Raw genomic sequence first — 19,451 nt, 5'->3', positions numbered from 1 at the left:
TATAAAGTAAATTAAGTTGGGCCCGTTGGGGCTCACAGAGACTGAACCACCAACCAAAGTGCATACACGGGCTGGATGTAGGCCCACTACACATATGTAGCAGATGTGCAGCTTGGTCATCATGTGGGTTCCCTAACAATTGGAGTAGGAACTGTCTCTGACTCTATTGCCTGCCTTTGGATCCCTTTCTTCTAGCTGGGCTGTCTATTCTGGGAGAGGATTCACTTAGTCCTGCTGAGACTTGATGTGCCAGGGTGGGTTGGTATTCATGGGGGGGGGGGGTCCCCTTCCATGAGGGAGTCAGGAAGGGGGTTATGATGGTAGGACTGGAAGGAGAGGAGCAAGGGTCTGTGATCAGTCTGTAAACTGATTAAATGAGTTCATGAAAACAAACAAGCAAACAAACCCAGAACTAAAACAAAACAAAAGAGAAATTCCTAACAAATGCTAGTGAGGATGTAGAGAAAAAGGAACCCTTCTAAATTCCTGGTAGAAATGGACCTTATTTTAACCTTTATGGAAATAAAGATGGAGGTCTCTCAAAAAACAAAAAATAGAGTTATCATATTAACCTGGTATCTGATTCCTGGGTATATACCTAAATAAAGCAAAGCCACGCACAGTAGGGATACCTGCACATCTGTGTTACTTACGCTGCTCTTCACAAGGGACAAGTTATAGAATCAGCCTGGGTGCCATCAACAGATGAATGAAAAAAGATGTGGTATATTTACACAATGGAGTATTATTCAGCCGTAAAGAAGGATGGGTAGCATTACTGGAGGGAGACATGGCTGGAACTGGAAGTTACTATTTTAACTGAAACGAAACAGACTCAGAATGACCTATTTTTTTTTTTTCTCAAATGAAGAATCTAGACTTAAGAAAATATGAAAGTAGCTTGGCAGTGGTGGCTCATGCCTTTAATCCCAGCACTGGGGAGGCAGAGGCAGGTGGATCTCTGGGTTTGAGAAACCCTGTCTTTAAAAACTAAGAAAAAAGAAAAAAAAAAGAAAGAAAGAAAAGTAGGAGGGAGACTATTTGGAAGGAGGAAGAAGACTAGAGCAGTGAAAAGGTAGAACTCTATTTTGATTCACTGTAGTGAAATAATGGATTGTGTTGTCTTCTCTAATATATAGTATACATATTTTTCAAAGTGACTTGCCTGGAATACAGCAAACACAATGGACAAAAATGGGATTTTAAAATTACTAGCATTTACTATAGTGAGTATTTAATTAGTCTTTAGGTAAATGACCTTAGAGAAGGATTCAGTTACCCTAAAATACCACTCTTATGGGTGGAGAGATGGCTCAGTGGTTAAGAGCACTGGCTGCTCTTCAAGAGGACCCAGATCCATTCTCAGCACCCACATCCATCTATTATTCCAGTTCCGGGAGATCCAATGCCCTTTCCTGGACTCCACAGGCAGCAGGCAAACATGCAGGCAAAGCATCCATAACACTACATAGTGGGACCCTGTCTCAAACAATAAAGTCAGGGATGTGGCTCAGTGTTTGAGAGCTTGCCTGGCAGGCACAAGGCTCTGCCCAGCCCTTCCAAAATTAGACCAGCAACAGTGAAACAAAACACCCTTTCCCACAATTCTTGTACTTGTTTATCATCCAGACACTAACTATCGACTATGAGGCAATCACGGGGCTAAAAGCTGGTTGAAACTTGCTCCCATCTTCTAGTGACTCAGATGGCTGTGGGTGAGACAAAGAATGCCAGATGTAGTAGGAACTGGTGGAGATGCAGGAGGCTCTGTGGTGATGATGAAGGTTTCACAGTGATGTCAGTGCAGCATGGACAGAGGAGCAGCCTTGTCAAGAGCAGGGGAGGGTTTCTAGGAAGGAGGGCCAGGGAGCTGGGAAGCTGAGAGACCAAGGCTTCCTTGAGGTTTCCTCATCTTACCATACAAACTGTAAATGCAGTCACAGCTTTCAGAAAGGATGTGTTTCTGAAGACCCCACATGCTTCCAAGATTATTTTATTTCTTGGTAATAAATGTAACAGTAATGGGGCACCATTCTTGGGGTGCACACGTGGATGGCCACCAATGTGGGCACATTCGTTTTCCCCACTCACTTCTCAGCATTATTAACAATGCTTTGTAGGGTGTGTTCTCCTCGCACCTTATCATGGTGGTACTTTGGCCCTCTTAGTACTGTATACTTGCATCTTGCTAGAGATTGTTCATGTCACAAAGAGTAACAATTCCCCTTAATACACTGATAATGTTGTTATCAGATCTGAAAATGTTTAAGCCTGGGCGTGTTGCTGTACACCAGTAATCACATTTGGTAGGAAAAGGTGAGGTAGGGGTTAAAGGTAGAGGCAGGAGGTTATCCTCAGCTACGCAGAGAATTAGAGTCCAGTATGTGTTTTGTGAGATCATGTCTCAAAAAAGGCAAAAATAAAATAGTTGTGATGGAAAATAATATATGGCTGGTGAGGTGGTTCTGGCATTGGCCACCCATATCTGAAAACCTGAGTTCAAATCCCAGAACCTATATAGTGGTGCAGAGAACTGACTCAGCAGGAGTTGTCCTCTGTCCCCTTCACGCCTGTTTCATGCACATGCACACATTGTAATAAAATAATACTTTAATAACAGCATTATAATCCAGTCTGATGGAGCAGACCTGTAACTCCAGTTACAAGGGCAGATGAGACAGGATATCTGCTTAGGTAATGCAGAGAATGCAGAATGAGTTTCAAGGTCAGCTTAGGTCACTTAGTTTCTGTCCCCAAATTTTAGAAAAATGTAAAAAAAAGGGGGGGCAGAGTGGTTGGAGCTAGGGCTCAGTGGGAGAGCTTTTGAGATATGTAAGGAATGGCTTAACTTATGCCATAGTGATGGAGGCAGAGAGTTCCACAGTCTTCCACCTGGCAATAGTGCTAACAGTTGACAGTCCCCTTGGCCTAGCAGCACTGAAATTATGCCAATCTAGACCAAGTGTTTAACTTGGAAATGTTCTTATTATTTCCACTTACTTATAAAGTTAAAACCATCATTTTCCTATCACATTATTTGAATTTTGCCCAATGTAATTCAGAGGAACTTGCAGTGTAGTTTGACAAAAACCAGGGAAGGAAAGCCAGGTAGTAAGTCTTGTTTATGCATGCCTGATCTCTTTGGGTAGGAGAAAGACAGGTTAAATTTGAGTTTTAAAATTTTACCTGGATCATAGTGCCACCATTACATTCTATTTGGGGACAGGCCTTAAAACTTCCCTCTAACACCCAGTGAAAGAAAGAAAAGAAGGGAAGCCTAAAAGCTGGTGAATCAAAATGTAATACTTTCTCAAACAGTCTTTGCTTTCTGATTGATTTTGTCTCGTGTATTTACTTTGGTTTTCACTTATTTGTCCCCTCGTATGTTAGCTCTCAGTGCATCATGGTAGCAACTGTGACCTTCCTATTCTCCACTCCTCTTCCCGTTTTTCCTCTAATTCCTTCTCACTCATATTTCTTTGCTTTCTCAATTCTAATCTATGAAATACAGTTCCCAGAGGATAAGAATGGCCTGAACATTTTATCCAATAGTTTCTTGCACATGTATGTGTAAATGTCCATGTATGTTCTTACTCTGTGGTGTGTGTGTGTGTGTGTGTGTGTGTGTGTGAGTATGGTCAGAGGACCACTTGCAGAAGTCATTTCTGGAGCCAGGCTTCCCCACAGGCGCTCTTATTCTCTGAGTCATCTTGCTGGCCACACCCCATGTTTTTGATACAGGACCTCTCAGTGTCCTGGAACCTGCCTGCTGGCTAGACTGGATCTTCAGCAAGAGCCACGGAGCCCCCTGTTTCTGTTAGACTAGCACTGGGATTATGAATTTACTTGCACCACACAGCTCGTTTGTTCTTTAAACTTGCATTCTGGAGAGTGAACTCGGGTGCTAGTGTACTTTTGTAGCCTTCATCTAATCGTCTCATAAAGAGCCTCCCAGGAGTATATAGAAGATTTGGATCTTCAAAACAAAAAAGATGTAGTATAAATCTTTGAAAACTAGTCCACAGAGAGTGAATGGCAGAGCTTCATGATGAAAATTAGGTCACATGAGTTCCAATTTTGTCTGGGGCGAGTTACTTGACTTGGTGGGGGGGTCCTCAGTTTCTGCATTTGAAAAACAAGGAAGCTTTAGAGTTTTTTCTACAGCCCGAGCATTCTGCAATTCTAGGCTATAGTGGAAGCTGCCAGGAAAGAGCCATTTATATGAGGCCAATGTCAGAGTAGCCATGTCCTCTGGTTGTGGTTCTCAACTTGAGGTTCTTGACCCCTTTGAGAGTCCTCCGACCCTTTCAGTGGGGGTCACAAATATAGATATTTACATTACAATTCATAACAGTAGAAAAATTACAGTTATGAAGTAACAACAACAATAATTTTATGGTTGGGAGTCAGCACAATGTGAGGAACTGTATTAAGTGTTGCAGCGTTAGGAAGGTTGAGAACCACTGGAAAACAATACACAGCTATAGAATATTGCTCAGCCAGTATTTTTAAATTGCTAGGAGTTTTAAAACATAATATTGTATTACAAGTAAAATGCCTTGAACTTGAAAAGCAACTCTGATCCCATATTTCCTGTCTGTGAAACTCCAGTTTTATGGAATAGATGTGGGTTAGACAGATGGGGCCAGTTACATGATTAAATTTCTACATTCAGATGGGAAGTCATCCTGACTTCAACAAGATCAACACTCAACATTAAAACAAACAAACAGACAAACAAAAACAATGCCTATATTGTAGTCAAGTATAGCAGCACATGCCTTTAATCCCAGCACTTGAGAGACAGAGGCAGGCAGATCTCTGTGAGTTTGAGGGGTCTGCTTTATGTAGTTCCAAGACAGCCAGAGCTGCATACAGAGTGAGGCCCTGTCTCAAAACCAAACAAAACTAGACAAACAGAAACAAAATACCTGTATTGTGTGTGTGTGTGTGTGTGTGTGTGTGTGTGTGTGTGGGTGTAGTTTATGATGGCATGTGAGTGGAGGTCAGGGACTCCTTCCATCTTTATAAGGGTTTCATGGATCAGTGGTCAGCAGGCTTTGACACAGTGCTTTTCCTGCTGAGCTATCTCACTGGCCAGGTGGTACTTCAGTTTAGTAAGATGTATGTGGGATGTAGAAGCAACAGGGGCAGAACCCAACAGGAAATTAGATCATTAATGACAGGTATATTTAATCAACTGTTAAATATAGACTTGAAAAAAAGGTCACACATAACTGACATACTTGGAATGCATGTGTGTAAGGGGAGAAGAAATGCTCCATATTTGGACGGAGGGAGAAGGGCACCCAGGAAGAGTCTGTGCATGAGGGGGGAACAGAGGTATGGTGGGGTGAGATGGCGGGTGGAGCTGCTTTATTGTGAACAGGAGAAAATGGAGGGTGTCATGGGAGACTCAAACTCTGATCTTAACAGCAGTGGGAAGTCACCTCAGGTAAAAAAAAAAAAGTAAGATATTCTGAAGGAGCATGGCATAGAATTTGGTCAGCTGAAAAGAGGCAGCAAGTAAAGAGATTAAGGACATCTTAATTGGTTTTGTTATATGACTTGAAAAATAGAGATCATTTACTTATTCAGCCCTTCCTTGTGAAATAGTCTTGCCAGAGAATGCCACAATACTACCCAAGTACAGACCAACCCAGTCTTCTGCTGCAGAGCTTACTGATTATCAACCTTGCACATTGTCTTGTTTGCTTCAACAGAACTGGTTTGGATTTGAGACTTCCTTGAAAGAAAAGCTCGTTTCAACGCTCCAAAGCAGAGGTTCTTAGGGTTCACAGAGTAGCTGACGCTGTTTCTAGTAATCCTGGATGCCATTTGCCTTTTAGATCTCATACTCTTAGAAGGGGACAGGAGAGTGTTAGAGGCGAATTCTGTGTATCACTGCAGCAGTCTGAAGACAAAGCCAGAAGAATCCCACTTTCTTCCATTGGGCCAGTCATTAAAGAGATTTGTAAATATACAAAAGGCTATTCAGGATAGATGGCTGTCTCTAAAAATGTCATTTAAGAATTCATGTGATAAGCCGGGTGCCGTGGCGCATGCATGTAATCCCAGGCAGATCTCTGTGAGTTTGAGGCCAGCCTGGTCTACAAAGTGAGTCCAGGACAGCCAAGGCTACACAGAGAAACCCTGTCTGAATGCCCCCCCACCCCCAATATAAGTGATACACTTGACAAAACAAAACAAAACTAAATAAAACACTAGGTAACTTTAAAAAAAAATTCTCAGCTTTACTTTCTAGTACAGTGCAATATAGCAATATGGTAAATAGCCAAGAGAAACAAAAGCTCCCCAGGTCCTTAATAATTTTCAAGAGAGAAAAGAGAATCTCTGCCCTGAAGTGACATTCTCCCATGTCTAATAAAGATGTGCTTCTGTTCCTTCTGCTTCTGTTCCTTCTGAGATTACTGACTTCCTGTCTTGGTGATAAAGGAGACTTGTACTCTCAGTAGCATTTCAGCTTATTTACCTCTAATTCTCATGCTAGCGTGTCCGAAAAAAGAGGGACATGTCTTACCTGGGCCAAGAGGAAGTGCTCTGGAAGCTTGGCGGCCTCTTTCCTCTTCCTGACACTGGAGGTTGCAGAATTGGCAGTTCTCTCAGGGGCCAGAGCAGGCAGCCAGGAATACAGAGGGCATGGAGGCGCAGAGAATCTGCAGCCCGGGTGTGGATCCAGCTGCAGTCAGAGAAAAGGCCTGGGAGGAATGAGGAAGGAGAGAGGCCAAGGGAGGAGACTGCCCCTGGCACGCCTCAGACCCGCCTTCAGATGGTGCCTCTTTTCCAGGGCACGAGAAAAATTGAAGCAATATGCTGGAAAATATGGACATTTCCTTTAATGTGAGTGTCACTATTTAGTGAAACAGCCCTTCTGTAAAAGTTGGGGCCTGGCCCTTCCAAAGTCCATGCCTCTTTCAGAAGGTTAGGAAAGCAATGTATGGAAGTGAACCTGCTTGGCTGAGCAGAGCATCCATTTTTCACACCAGCCTCTGTGTTTGAGGCTCTTGTCACATTTCATCATGAAATGTATTTATTTAATACCAGTGAATAATCAGTTATACTGGAGTAATTTCTAAAATATAGTCATTATACCTAAAATAGCCCTAAATTATATTTTTGGGGGAAATAAATACTTTTGTATTTTCTTTCTTTCCTTTTAAGACCTTATTCAGGATTTTACCTTCCCAAGCTCAGCATGGTGTCGTATGACACCTGATAGAGGCTCTTCAGATTTACTTCTAACCTCTTTTGTTTGTTTGTTTTTTCCAGACAGGGCTTTTCTGTGTACTTCTGGCTTGTTCTGGAACTCACTTGGTAGACCAGGCTGGCCTCAAACTCACAGACCTACCTGCCTCTGCTTCCTGAGTGCCGCGATTAAAGTCCTGCACCACCACCCCAGTTTACTTCTCAATGGTCTGGAATCAGCCCATTTTTGTAAAGCTTTTCTACTATCGTATCAAATACCAGCCAAAACCTGTATCATTATAACTTTTTCTATCTCGTTATAATTTTGCATGTGTGCATGTGGGGGATGTGCATTCGTGTAGAGGCAGAGTCCATCTTCAAGTGTTGCTCTCAGAACTGTCAATAATGGTTTTTGAGACAGGGTTTCTCACTAGAATAAGGGGTTCACATGACTTAGCTATCAAAGAGGATGGGCTCGTGATACCCAGGAACCTGACTGTCTCCACTACCCAGTGCTGGGGTTACAAGTACATGCCAGCATGCTAATAATACTAATAATTATATATGTATGTTTTTGTTTTGTGTGCCTGTGTGGGAGTTGCATGTGCCATGGTACATCTATGGATGTCAGACGACAGCTTGCAGGAGTGGATTTATTCCTTACAGCACGTGGGCCCCATGGATTGAACTTAGGCTGTTCGGCTTGGCAGTAAGCGCCTTTATGTGCTGCGGTATCTCCCCGGCCCTATGCCAGCGTTAATAATAATAATAACAATAATAATGTTAATAATAATAACATTATTATTATTATTATTTAATGTGAGTTAATTGGGGATTGAATGTAGGCCTTTGTGCTTCTGTGGTAGAACTGTACTGGCTGAGTTGTCTCCTCAGTTCCACCATTAGAACTTTTTTTGAATAAAAAGCTTGAGTAAAAATTTGACTAAAAGCTAGACAGAGTAGCTTTAGTGTCTAACTCCAGTACACCTTTAGAAAATGAGAGGTGGAGACAGGAGGATTCCCCAGGAGCTCCGGGGCCAGGTATGCCGTGGCAAAGACACTCTAGGCTGTCCTCTGATTGACACATGTGTACTGTGTCATTAGAGCATCTGCAGGCAACCCTCTCCCAATACAAACACAAAACAGAACCATCTATTCCTAGGATGGTGGCAAATTTCTGGCTTAAAATATTTGAAATATGATTTAGGGAGGTTTTTGTTGTTGTTGTCTTGTTTTTCCAGACAGGGTTTCTCTGTGCAGACTTGGCTGTCCTGGACTCACCTTGTAGACCAGATGGGCCTCAAACTCACAGAGATCCGCCTGCCTCTGTCTCCCAGAGTGCTGGGATTATAGGTGTGTGCCACTGCGCTCGGCTGGGATATTATTTTTTATCTTTAACTCATTGATACAGCCTTCAAACCAACTCATTGATGTTGTTCAAAAATGTTACTTCTAAAAAATAGAATATAAATGAAATGATAGCAGTATTTCTTAGGGACTTTTTACTTGGACACAGCTAAATTATTGCTTTGTTAGCAATGAAATTAGCAAAGTGACTGTTTTTTTTTTTTTTTTTCCCAGTACAGAAATTGTAAGAGAGCTTCTAAAGTCAGGAAATAAAATGTTGCGTAAACAGGTAGTTTTGAAGGTTTTTTTTTTTAAACAGGGTAGAATTTTCATTTCCTAAAATCATGAAAACATGTCCATAGCTATGATTACAGAGGGAGTTGGTGATGAGATGGTTGGAGGTGCTTGGTGTGATGGAATATGAGGAGAAAAAAAGTAACATTTTAAAGACTGTGGTAGGAACAGGAGTGTGACTGAATTTGAAATAGCAAGTTTTCATTCTCCAAGTGACAGCAATGACAGAATGATTGCTAATCATGCAGCAAGGGGAGCTGACTGTAGAGCCTTCAGCCAGCGGTCCCGAGCTTAATATGCAACATGTAGAAAGAGGTCAGCAGCGGATGCCAGCGAGCATCCTCCAGCTCTGAAGATTTGCACACAAGGTTCTTCTTCTTCTTTTTTTTTCTTTCCTATGATACAGAGTAAATTGTGTTTCTCTATAGACTTGTTGGCAGTCCTTGGAAGAGTCTAAGACACTGGGTAACTATCACCCTCCACGCCCTCTCATGACCGATTTAATTCATACAATGAAGGTAATATTAAAACAAGAAAATAATGTTACAGTTTTCTTTTAATCTAATAAAAACATGCATTAGGATAGATTTTTTTCTTTGAAATATTTAAGAACCAAATGGATAATTATCTGTTTAGAGATATTATTACAATGTGAAGGTTGGAAGAGGAAATAGACCAATATCACTGAAACTTTTTGATTTAATGGACTTTTAAAAATAACAATGCTGGGTGGAACACAGGGAGTCTTGTGGAAGAATGGGGGAGGAATAGAAAGACAAAGAGGAAGAAGACCAACAAGAAAACCACAAGAAGACCAACAGAGCCAATCAACCTGGGCCCAGGGGGGCTTATGGAGCACCAAGCAAGGACCATGCATGGACTCAACTTAGGCCCCTTACACTTAGGTAGACGATGGGTATCTTAGTCTTTATGTGGATTTCCTAATAAGGGGAGCAGGAGCTGTCTCTGACATGGAATCTGTTGCCTGCTTTTCAATCACTTCCCCCTGGCAGGCTGCCTTACCAGGCCAGAGGGGAAGAATTGCTCAGTCTTGATGAAACTTGATGTCCTGGGATGGGTAGGTGGGGAGTGGGGATGGGAAATCCGCTTTTCTTAAGGGTAGGGTAGGGAGTATAGGGAGAAGAGGGAGGGTGGGACTGGAAGGAGAGGAGAAAGGAGGCTACGATTGGAATGTAAAGTGAATTTAAAAATAAATTGTTTATAGTTATTTATTAAATAAAATAACTATGCTAATGATAATACTATAGAATAGTTAAGACTGGAGCAGGAGGATTATAAATTCTGGTCTAGCGTGGACTAGAAAACATGACTGTCTCACAAACAAACAAACAAACAAACACAAAGAAAAAACCAAAACAAAACCAAATAAATACTGAGTGGAGAGCTTTATATCTGGTAAATAGGAATGCTTAAAAATTTAAATCCATTTTAATTCATGTTTATACCAAAAAATTTTAGAAAAGCCAGTCTTCTAACAAGGGATAGTCTTTTACTTTGATAAGGTCTCATGTATCCCAGGGCAGCCTCAAAAGTAGGCAAGAATGACCTTAAACTTAGGATCCTCTGGCCTCTACCTTCCTAGTAGTATTGGAATTCATGTGTGCACTGGTTTATGGGTGCTGGAGAATGAACTCAGGGCCATGAAAGTCCTACAAAAATGAAGACAATCAAATTTATAAAAAATGTATTACTTTTTCTATCATTGTACTGCAGATGGTAAAAATTTCAACACAGATAACACACTTTCAAGTGCCCCTCAGCTCCCACATCAGGGAAGGAACATTCTAGTTAGGCAATAACGCTCCATATCGCTGGCCACTTCTCAGCCTTGATGCTAGCCTTTAAATAAACAAAAGGAAAAAAAAAAAAACACCACAAAAACCCACGTGCTAAATAACAGCCTTTTAAAATGTAAAATTTTATGCTCAGAATTCATGGAGGCATGTCATTGACCTTTGTTTTATGAGGCAATATACTTACTTCTGTACCAAGTCAACTAGCCGGAAAGATTTTAGGAAGTTTGTCTTGGAAACTGAAAGTCAAAGTCGGCATGTGACAGTACCCAATAAAGGTTAAGCTTCGAGGGTATGAACCATGTGAACTTTTGAACACTAAGTCAGCTAAAGTTACTGACATTTTTTTTTTTTATTCATAACGTTATTAAAAGGATGTATTTCAGAGAGTTTGGTCTCAACAGGGACGAAGAGGGACATGATGGAGACTGTGGGCTAAAGGAACCGGCTGACTCTCCTGTCTGCATACCGTAGGCTGAGCATGCGCTTTCCTGAGAGGAGCGGGTGGGAACTATTTCATGCTCATCTGCTGAGAGTCCTGGCCCGGCTTTCCAAGGGCAACACCTCTCTTCCCTCCTGGAATCCGGTTTTGAAGTTTACTCTTCCTTCTCCACAGTGTGGGAAGCAAGCTCCCAAGGTGAGAGAAAAGGGCGGGAAATGGACGGAAGTGAGGCTCCAGTCACGTGGGCGCGCGCTGCCTGCCGGGAGCCGCGCACTTGGCGCCTGCGCAGAGGGGCACGAAGCCTTCACCCTCGCTCCGCTCTGAGGAGGCAGGTCGTGGCCGAATCGCTGGTGGGGCAAGAGGGTGAGTGCGCGCGTGATGGTTAGTGGAGTGTGAAGGGAGGCAGGGAGTGGGGTGGGCGCGGCCTGTCCGGGTTTGGGCCTGGCGTGGGGTCGCAGCGCTAACCAGAAGGTGTGAGGGAGGCGAGGCAAAGAGGCGAGAAAGGACCGAGGAGACCGTAGCGTTGTAAAGGGAGAACAGCACGCTGAAGCGGCAGTAGTAGCGCATGCCTGTAATCCCAGCACTCGGGGCGGGGGCACAGGAGGATTGCTGCGAGTTTGAGTCCAGCCTCGGCTACCCAGTGAGTTCCAGGCCAGTTCGGTTCATGGGGTGAGTCGCAGTCCCATAAAACCCGAAGCCAAACCCGCGGAAGAAAAACTAAACAAATAACAACAGGCAGTTGCACAAGGCAAAGCCTCAGGATGGCAAAGCGGCAGGTCATGATATTTTCCCAGGGAGAGGATGAGCCTGTTCACCTCGACTTGGATTATTCAGGAGTTTTAAATTATGACAGAAATCATTTTCACAAATACAGAATTATGTAATTATGGAAGTTTTCTTGGATGTGTGTATGTGTTCTGGTAGTTTGTAAAAGGAAAGAAGAAGCAGAAAAGGGAAAACTAGAAGGGGAAGAAGACTTTTTCCTAGTGTTCATTTCTTGGAAATACTTTCCAACACTTGAGGACGGTCAGTGTATCCATGCGTTCCATTTTTTTTTTTCCACTTGAGCTTAGTACTGTGAAGGTAGTAGTAAGCACATGGAAGTACTGTGCATTTAGAAGCGTCTTTATAATCTACTTTTTGCTCTTGTTTCCATCTTATGCATACTATATGTAAGTACTCAGATTCTTTACAGTTGTCTAGCTCATGGTATTTAAAAGAAACAAATAGAACCGGGTATGTGGTGCCCATCTTTAATCTCTGAGTTAGAGGCCAGCCTGGTGTACAAAGTAACTTCTAGGTCAGCCAGGGCTACACAGAGAAGCCCTGTCCTGAAAAACCAACAAACCAACACACACCCACATCCACACACACATCCTGACTTGAAAAACCAATAAATAAATAAAAGATAATTTGAATGTAAATAGTTCCACAACTCTTAAGGTGTAGTTTTAGGTTCCAAAGTCTTTTCAAGTTTAAATCTTAGCAGTTTAAAACCTGGGGCTGGAGAGATGGCTCAGTGGTTAAGAGCACTGATGTTCTTTCTGAGGACCTGGGTTCAATTCTCAGCATCCACATGGCAGCTCATAATTGTCTGTAACTCCACATACACACAGACATTCATTCAAGCAAAATACCAATGCACATAAAATAAAAATAAAAAAAAATAAAAATGAATAAAGTGTTAAAAACAGTTTAGATCCCTAGGGAAATAGCTTCAGAATTTATGGGAAAGCTATTTCATGGCATGTTAAGGTGAGGGTAGGGCAATGGAAACAATCTCAGACTGGAAGATCTTGTTTCAGTTTTATTTTTTAAATGTGGTCAACCATCTCTGCCCACTTCCTCATTTGGAAAGAGTGAAGGACAGAAAGAGGGGAGCTCTAATCTCTTAATTCTAACATTAAAGTCTTATAAAGTTAGAAGAATCTTAAATGTTCTAGTGCTGAAACAAGCTAGAACTGCAGTGGTTAGTTGAGGCTAGTAGCTGAAAATGGTACGATTCATAAGTTGGTCTCAGATAATGGAGGATGTTAGATGCCATGTGATAAAACTTACTGACCCAGAGGGTTTTTGAACGAAAACTTTTGAGAGGTAGGATGAATTAGAGGGGAGAAAATAAATTTAAGAGGCAGATTAGGAGAGCAGAAATTAGTAACAGAATTGTTACTAATTGGGGAAAGGACATAGATGAAGAGAACTGTAGTGTGGAGTAATTGACATTTCTCTAAACTTTATACTTTGTATATCCAGAGTATGATGGCAAACCACTTTGTAAAACCCGACTCTAGAAACTGCAAGAGGTTAAGAGATACGGAGGTAAGCCTTTATGCCCCCTGGAGCTGCTTATTGTATTTTTACCTATTTCTAATATTTTCTTTAAGAAAATGCCTAGAGGTAGAATTGTCTTGAGAGGAACTGTGTGGACGCCACCTAGCTTTTTCGATAAGAACAGATATATGAATGTCTGTTTGGGAATTTCTTCTTGGTAGCTTGTGGTTTTAAATGTAACTGTAAAGTGAGTCCATGGCTTTTGGTACATGGGACTTTACATGCATAATTATTTGCTAAGATGAGTAAAATTCTTACAGACAGGTCTAAGGATTGTACTCAAATCATTTATGTCCACATAAAATGTCCACATTTTAGTGGACGTGCTTTCTTTCACTGCTGAGCCATCTTGTCAGTCTCTCTATTGCAAAATTTTGCAGGCATTTGGCTGTTGTTTAAATTACAGTTATTGTAGTATTATAAAAATATACACCACTGCAAGATACAAGGCTGTTTTCCATTGAGTTAAAGGCCATTTTTAAAATCTAAAGAAAAAATTTAGTATTTTGAGTAACGTGTCTCTTTTGTCTAATGGTTTCTTTGATGATAAAAATGTAAATAACTGGTATGTAATCTTTGGTATTTTTGGTATTTTTTCACTGCTGAAACCTAGTCCAGTGCTTTGCCTCTAAACTAACCCTAATCCCAAGCATAGAGTTTCATTTTTAATTTTGAAGTACTGGGTTTGAACCTTAAGTGTACGAGGTAAACACTGTCCTATAGAACAGTCCCTAGCCCTTCTGAAAACGTTTGGTTTCTTTTTTAAACAAGCAGAATATATATGTCTTAAAGACCTTACCATTGATCTGTTTTCTTTTTTCTTTTTTTTTTCTTTTTTTAGCCTCAGGTGTCTGATAGTCAACAGGTACCACCTCTTGGAAAATCAGATTCATCTTTCTCTGAGATTTCTGGACTCTTTTATAACGAGGAAGCCCTGGAGAAGGATCTGAGCGGTGATGTATAAACAGTGCTTGTATTTATGTGTATTAACTATATCATGCAGGTTGGTTATATTTATAACCTACTCAATTTTTTGAACAGATATGAGCAAGGAAATTAATCTGATGTTGTCTACATATGCAAAGATTTTAAGGCAAGTAATTATGGTTTTTTGAGTATTTTTGTTAGAAATCTTTTTCTTTTAAAACTCAGTAGTGACAAATTTAATTCCATGGCTTAAAAATCTATCTGGTAACTAAAAATTTGGAGTTCTACAATTCTGTGTCAATTCCTTACAATAGGTGAGTTGATTATTTTAAGGGAGTAATCCCCAATTTATCTAAACATTTCTCATATTTCTAGTGCTAATACCAGAGTGGATATATCTTGGTCTCTAGAAGATAATATCTTTTACATTTTATACAGATATTTCTTTGAGAATAGTATTATTTAGTAAAATTAATTGGGTTAGATTAAATATAAATATTCCATATATTTATATTTTATCACTATACATTTGAAGGATGAATCTAAATATTGGCCTGAGAAAATGAAATATTACAAGATGCTTTATAAGCTACTGGATAGTCACTATATCCAAATAATAGTTTGTTTAATTTTAATAATTTATGTAATTTATAGTTAAAATTATATAAGATGCACTTTCTGTGTTTTAAGTAGTCAAAAATATTTTCTGGACTGTTTTAATATTTTCTTGATGCATATTAGTTAATGAGGCTCTCATGGGCAAAGCCATGAAAATGAAATAGCTAACAAATAAAGTATAAAGAATATGACCACCAACCAAGAACCAGGGATGAACTAGAACTACACCTTCTGCACATAGATGCCCAATGGGCAGCTCAGCCTCCATATGGGTCTCTGTTGCATGCCGTTTGATCAGTTCACCCTGGCCTGGCTGCCTTGCCAGAGCACTGTGAAAGAGGAAATAGACAAGCTTGATGAGACTGAATGTGCTGGGGCGGGTTTGTGGGGGAGGAATGGTCTCTTTTCTGAGGGGCAAGGGAGGGGGGATGAGGGAGGAACAGAGGAGAGGAGGGAGTGGGCCACAATTGAGATGTAAAGTGAATAACTAACTAAATAGTAATAATAATAAATATTCTAAAAAACATGACAGTGATGATGTGTCTAGATTTTATAACTTGTTTTAATATCAACTTTTTCCCTATTAGTGAGAGAGCAGCAGTAGATGCATCTTACATCGATGAGCTAGATGGACTCTTCAAAGAAGCCAATATTATTGAAAACTTCCTAGTACAAAAAAGAGAGTTCCTGAAGCAGAGGTTTACAGTGATTACCAACACTCTGCACAAGGAAAGTGCTTATACCAGCTGAAAATGTTCCTATTACTGCTGTGCTATACTTGTTAAAGAAAATATATAATAAACTGTAACTTTTTCTAAATTTAAAGGGGGCTTTAAGGTGGACATTAGTACGAAGTGTGTAATATGTCTTTTGAGGGTCAAATATTTGTCACATTATATAAAAATGTAAATTAAAAATTATATACATGTTCTTTATCCTTTACTCCTAAATTGCTTAGCCCTTCTTAAACTGTGAAAGAGGACTCTGTTAATTTGATTATGGCTAACAATATTTGTTTAAATGGCAGATAATTTTGGAGATAGTTTTAAAATGTTTTTTGGTCAATATTATAAAAGAACATCAAAACATTAAAGGTAATTTGTCCAGTTTCTCAACATATAATAAAATATAACTTCAGGGTGGATACAAAGTGAATAAACTATAATTAATAAAAATAAAAAACTATAAAAATATAACAATGTGCTGCTCTCATTTAATATTACCATTTGATTATTTTTACCTTTAACCATTGACCAATAAAATTTTGGATTAAAATATTTTCTTGTGATAAAAATAAAAACTGGAAGTGACTATAACCTATTTCCTTATTATTTAAGTGTCATGCTGTATGGAACACAGGTGAATTCATGGTGCATCTGCCTCAACCTCCCTAGTATCAACACAACACTAAAGCTATGTACCACTAAGTCTGACTGTCTGAGTGGCTTTTTCCCTATTAACCGCATTGATTTGTAAAGTTAGTAAATTATATTTAGAAGCTTTGGCTATAAGGCAGATGAGATGGAAATTAGTAATACGGAACTCAGGAGGTCAGCTTAAACATGGCTTTGGCAGGCTTCTTCAATCATGATAATGTGAAGTTGAATTTGGTCTAGATAAGTGGTTCTTAACCTTCCTAATGCTGCAAACATTTAATATAGTTTCTCATGTAACCCCCAACATTAATTATTTTTTGCTGTTACTTTATAACTATAATTTTGCTACAGTTATGAATTTTAAGTATCTGTCTTCTAATCTTAGGAGACTTATGTGAAATGGTCATTCGACCCACAAAGGGGTTGTGACCTACAGGTCTAGAGAATCTTGTATCAAACTAAAAAATTCCTCCTTTGATAAGAATTAAGTACAGCTAACATTTTATTCAAAATGACCCATATAATAGGTAACTACATTACTTGGGTCCAAAAAAGTCGGTCTCCATTTTTAATCATATAAACAGTTTGGTCTTGCATATGTATATTTTCCAACATAAGCAATTAGAACTTGGGTACATTTGCATACGACACCACAAGGAATTTGTATTCTTAAATTAGGCAGTGTCCTTTTACCCTGCTGTTTGTAAACTTTAAATTTTCATTTCATCAAGTTACTTTTGGTTGTTTGAGGCAGGGTGTATGTAACCCTGTATGGCCTAGAACTCACTAGAACAGGCTGGCCTTGAAACCCCAGAGTTCTAGCTGCCGCTGCCACTGCCTCTGCCTCTAGATTGTTGGGATTGAAAGAGAAATACAAAGAAGGGGGAAAAAAAGGAATGGGGTGCTGAATCCTGTGTTTTGGTATTTTTGCATCCTAGCAGTATTTGCTGTTTAAGTTATCAAAGATGCTTGTTAAAGTAATGAAAATCATGTATCGTTACATGTATTCATGGTGTCCTGTCTTTTATTGTGAGAGAATTCTTTTTTAAACTAATGAATGTAAAAGAAAAGGGATGAGATGAAAGGAAAAGGGTGACCTGTTGCCTCACAGTCTAAATCTGGACTTTATTCTTTGAATCATTTGGAGACACGTTGTGTACTGAACTCCTGACTCTAGTTCCAGGGACTTAACTACAGGTGGGGCCAAATTCCGGAAAGGGATGGTTAAGGAGGGGGACTATCAGTCCCATTTTAATGTCAAAGATTATTTATAATTGGTTAGGCTACTTGCCATGGAACTGAGACTAAGTTTACCAGTGTTTAGAAGCCCCGCCCCTTGCTTTCCTTCCCCCACTAGTCTCATTTTTGTCACAGATCCAGGCACAACCCAGGCTCATTGTTTACTTAAGGCCAGTGGCTGCGGATTTGGAACTCTTGAGACCTGCTGCCATCCTTGAACTGAGTTAAATCATATTTCTCAACTCTTTCTCCGATTCCTCAGCAGCCTTCCTGCCACTGCAGTGGGGGTCCTTTCTGTGGCAGTGCACAGCTTCCAGGTAGGGAACCACCCCCGTCCTCTTTCTTTCCTGGCCCACTTCTTACCAGTCTGCAGTTGGACTGCTTGCTGTGCCTGGCTCCTGAAGATTATGGCAGGCTTCCGAAGCTTCTCTCTCTGTGTGAGGCAGGCAGTACTCCACAGGGGAGAAGTGAAAGAAGGCTTGGTTTACCAACCACAGCATTGTTTTCACTCAATATGACGCACTGGGGCAGGATTCAGTCTAGAGATTTCTCTTGCATACCTCATCAGAAGGGTTTTTCTCTATTCTGACTTTTCCCAACCCAAAACCACTGCTTTGCATTATGACGTAAAGGTTTGGTTTTCCTATTTGCATTCTGAGAAATGGTTTCAAACCCTATGGGTTTTGTTTTGTAGCTTTCTGTTATAGCTAGAACTTCAAGAATTTATTTTCAGTAATTGGTTGATATAAAACTGCCAGAAATTGCACCAATATGCACAGGAAATGATAAAGTTATCTAATCACTTGGTGCTGCAGAATGTAAGGCTTTGTGTTAGGTGCTAGGAGAGGGAGGGCTAACTAGACTTTGTATTCAAGGAGTACTGCTAGGAGAGGTTGTAAAGTGCACTCGATCACACAAGATAGCAAGAAGAGGAGCACAGGAAAGCTATCCGAAGCAGCAGTGGGGAAACGGGAATGTGGCGCTTAGGAAGCAGGTGACCCAGACACCGAGGCTGACAGGTTAAGTTATACATGCAAATTCCATCTGAAAGAGATGGGGAATATTCTAGGTGAAGAATAGTCTTGAGAAGAGACTGGGGATATGTCCAGTTAGGCTGGAGTGAACAGTAAGGTGGGCTGAGACCATACAAGGCCTTCAAGTGCCTGGGCAGGTAGTTTCAACAAGGATAAGTGGTTTGTGCGTTATGGAGGAATAAATGATGCAGGCAGAATTTTATATGTAGGAAATTTAATTTAGTAACGGTACTTCTCTACCTTCTTAATATTATTGCACTGGTGGAAAATCATCTTCCCTGCTCATTCAGATAAATGAGAATCTGAATTCCTGATGAGCTATTTAGAGCTGGAGGCAATTATTTTAGGCCTCTAACCCTTAAGACAGCCAAGGGACTCAAGGAACTCACTAAGTAGGAAGTACTGGTGTGAAGAAGAAGCTTCATCATCACTGTTTTTCTTTCCATCTTCTCCAGTTGGGAGGCTGTAATCCAGTTAAGAGTCAAGGGCCTGAGTCAGGCAGTAGGAAGGAAGTGACATGTAGGAAAGAGAAGTTGAGGCCTAAGTGCTGAGGAAGATGGGCTTAGGATGGGAAAAAAATGTGTAGTCCAAGGGAGGAAAGATTGGTGAAAATAAAGTTGCTCATGCAGAATTTTGAGCCTGGGAAATTTATGCATAAGCCACGGAAGTCATCTTTTTAAAAAATTTCTCCTACTGCCCTGTGCCACTGTGGTCAGAACTGTGTTATAAGGGGAGTGAACAAGATGAATTCTGTGCCCAAAGAGAGACTGAAGTGAGATGTTTGCTGGTGGAAGAGCTGATGCAGAGAGAAGATAAAAGAGGT

The 19,451-nt window shown here is 40.5% G+C and overlaps 3 protein-coding genes across 8 annotated transcripts in view; 2 read left to right on the top strand and 1 right to left on the bottom strand.

Moving 5' to 3' along the window:
• Il18 (interleukin 18) overlaps positions 1-18,124 on the bottom strand; it is a 27,504-nt gene extending 9,380 nt beyond the window's left edge. The window contains exons 1-2 of one of the 2 annotated variants that reach the window (XM_021658655.2): positions 17,958-18,124; positions 6,542-6,719 (exon numbers count right to left, since the gene is read on the bottom strand). The gene's annotated coding sequence lies outside the window, so the exon portion shown is untranslated. The remainder of the gene's footprint in view (positions 1-6,541; positions 6,720-17,957) is intronic. The other variant, XM_060373624.1, reaches the window with a different exon arrangement.
• On the top strand, positions 10,806-15,909 carry Tex12 (testis expressed 12). Of its 3 annotated transcripts, XM_021658657.2 has the most exons (6): positions 10,806-11,165; positions 11,278-11,466; positions 13,357-13,422; positions 14,276-14,387; positions 14,476-14,527; positions 15,567-15,909. In XM_021658657.2, the coding sequence occupies exons 3-6, from the start codon at positions 13,360-13,362 to the stop codon at positions 15,727-15,729; spliced, it is 390 nt and encodes a 129-aa protein (XP_021514332.1). In that variant the 5' UTR covers positions 10,806-11,165; positions 11,278-11,466; positions 13,357-13,359; the 3' UTR covers positions 15,730-15,909. The 3 variants fall into 3 exon arrangements, with proteins under 3 accessions (XP_021514332.1, XP_060229549.1, XP_060229558.1); XM_060373566.1 differs by having other exon boundaries at positions 10,806-11,298; XM_060373575.1 differs by lacking the exons at positions 10,806-11,165; positions 11,278-11,466 and adding an exon at positions 12,935-13,197.
• Bco2 (beta-carotene oxygenase 2) overlaps positions 17,741-19,451 on the top strand; it is a 26,941-nt gene continuing 25,230 nt past the window's right edge. For 2 of the 3 annotated variants that reach the window (XM_060373610.1, XM_060373606.1), the window contains exon 1: positions 17,741-17,911. Coding sequence is in view for 1 of the 3 variants with exons in the window: in XM_060373599.1 (XP_060229582.1) it covers positions 19,428-19,449 (22 nt within the window). In the remaining 2 variants the exon portion in view is untranslated. Of the gene's footprint in view, positions 17,912-19,344; positions 19,450-19,451 lie in introns of all 3 variants that reach the window. The other variant, XM_060373599.1, reaches the window with a different exon arrangement.

Source organism: Meriones unguiculatus, chromosome 1 (assembly GCF_030254825.1).
Source record: "Meriones unguiculatus strain TT.TT164.6M chromosome 1, Bangor_MerUng_6.1, whole genome shotgun sequence".
NCBI classification, from domain to species: Eukaryota; Metazoa; Chordata; class Mammalia; order Rodentia; family Muridae; genus Meriones; species Meriones unguiculatus.
This window is presented reverse-complemented; position numbering and strand designations above follow the sequence as displayed.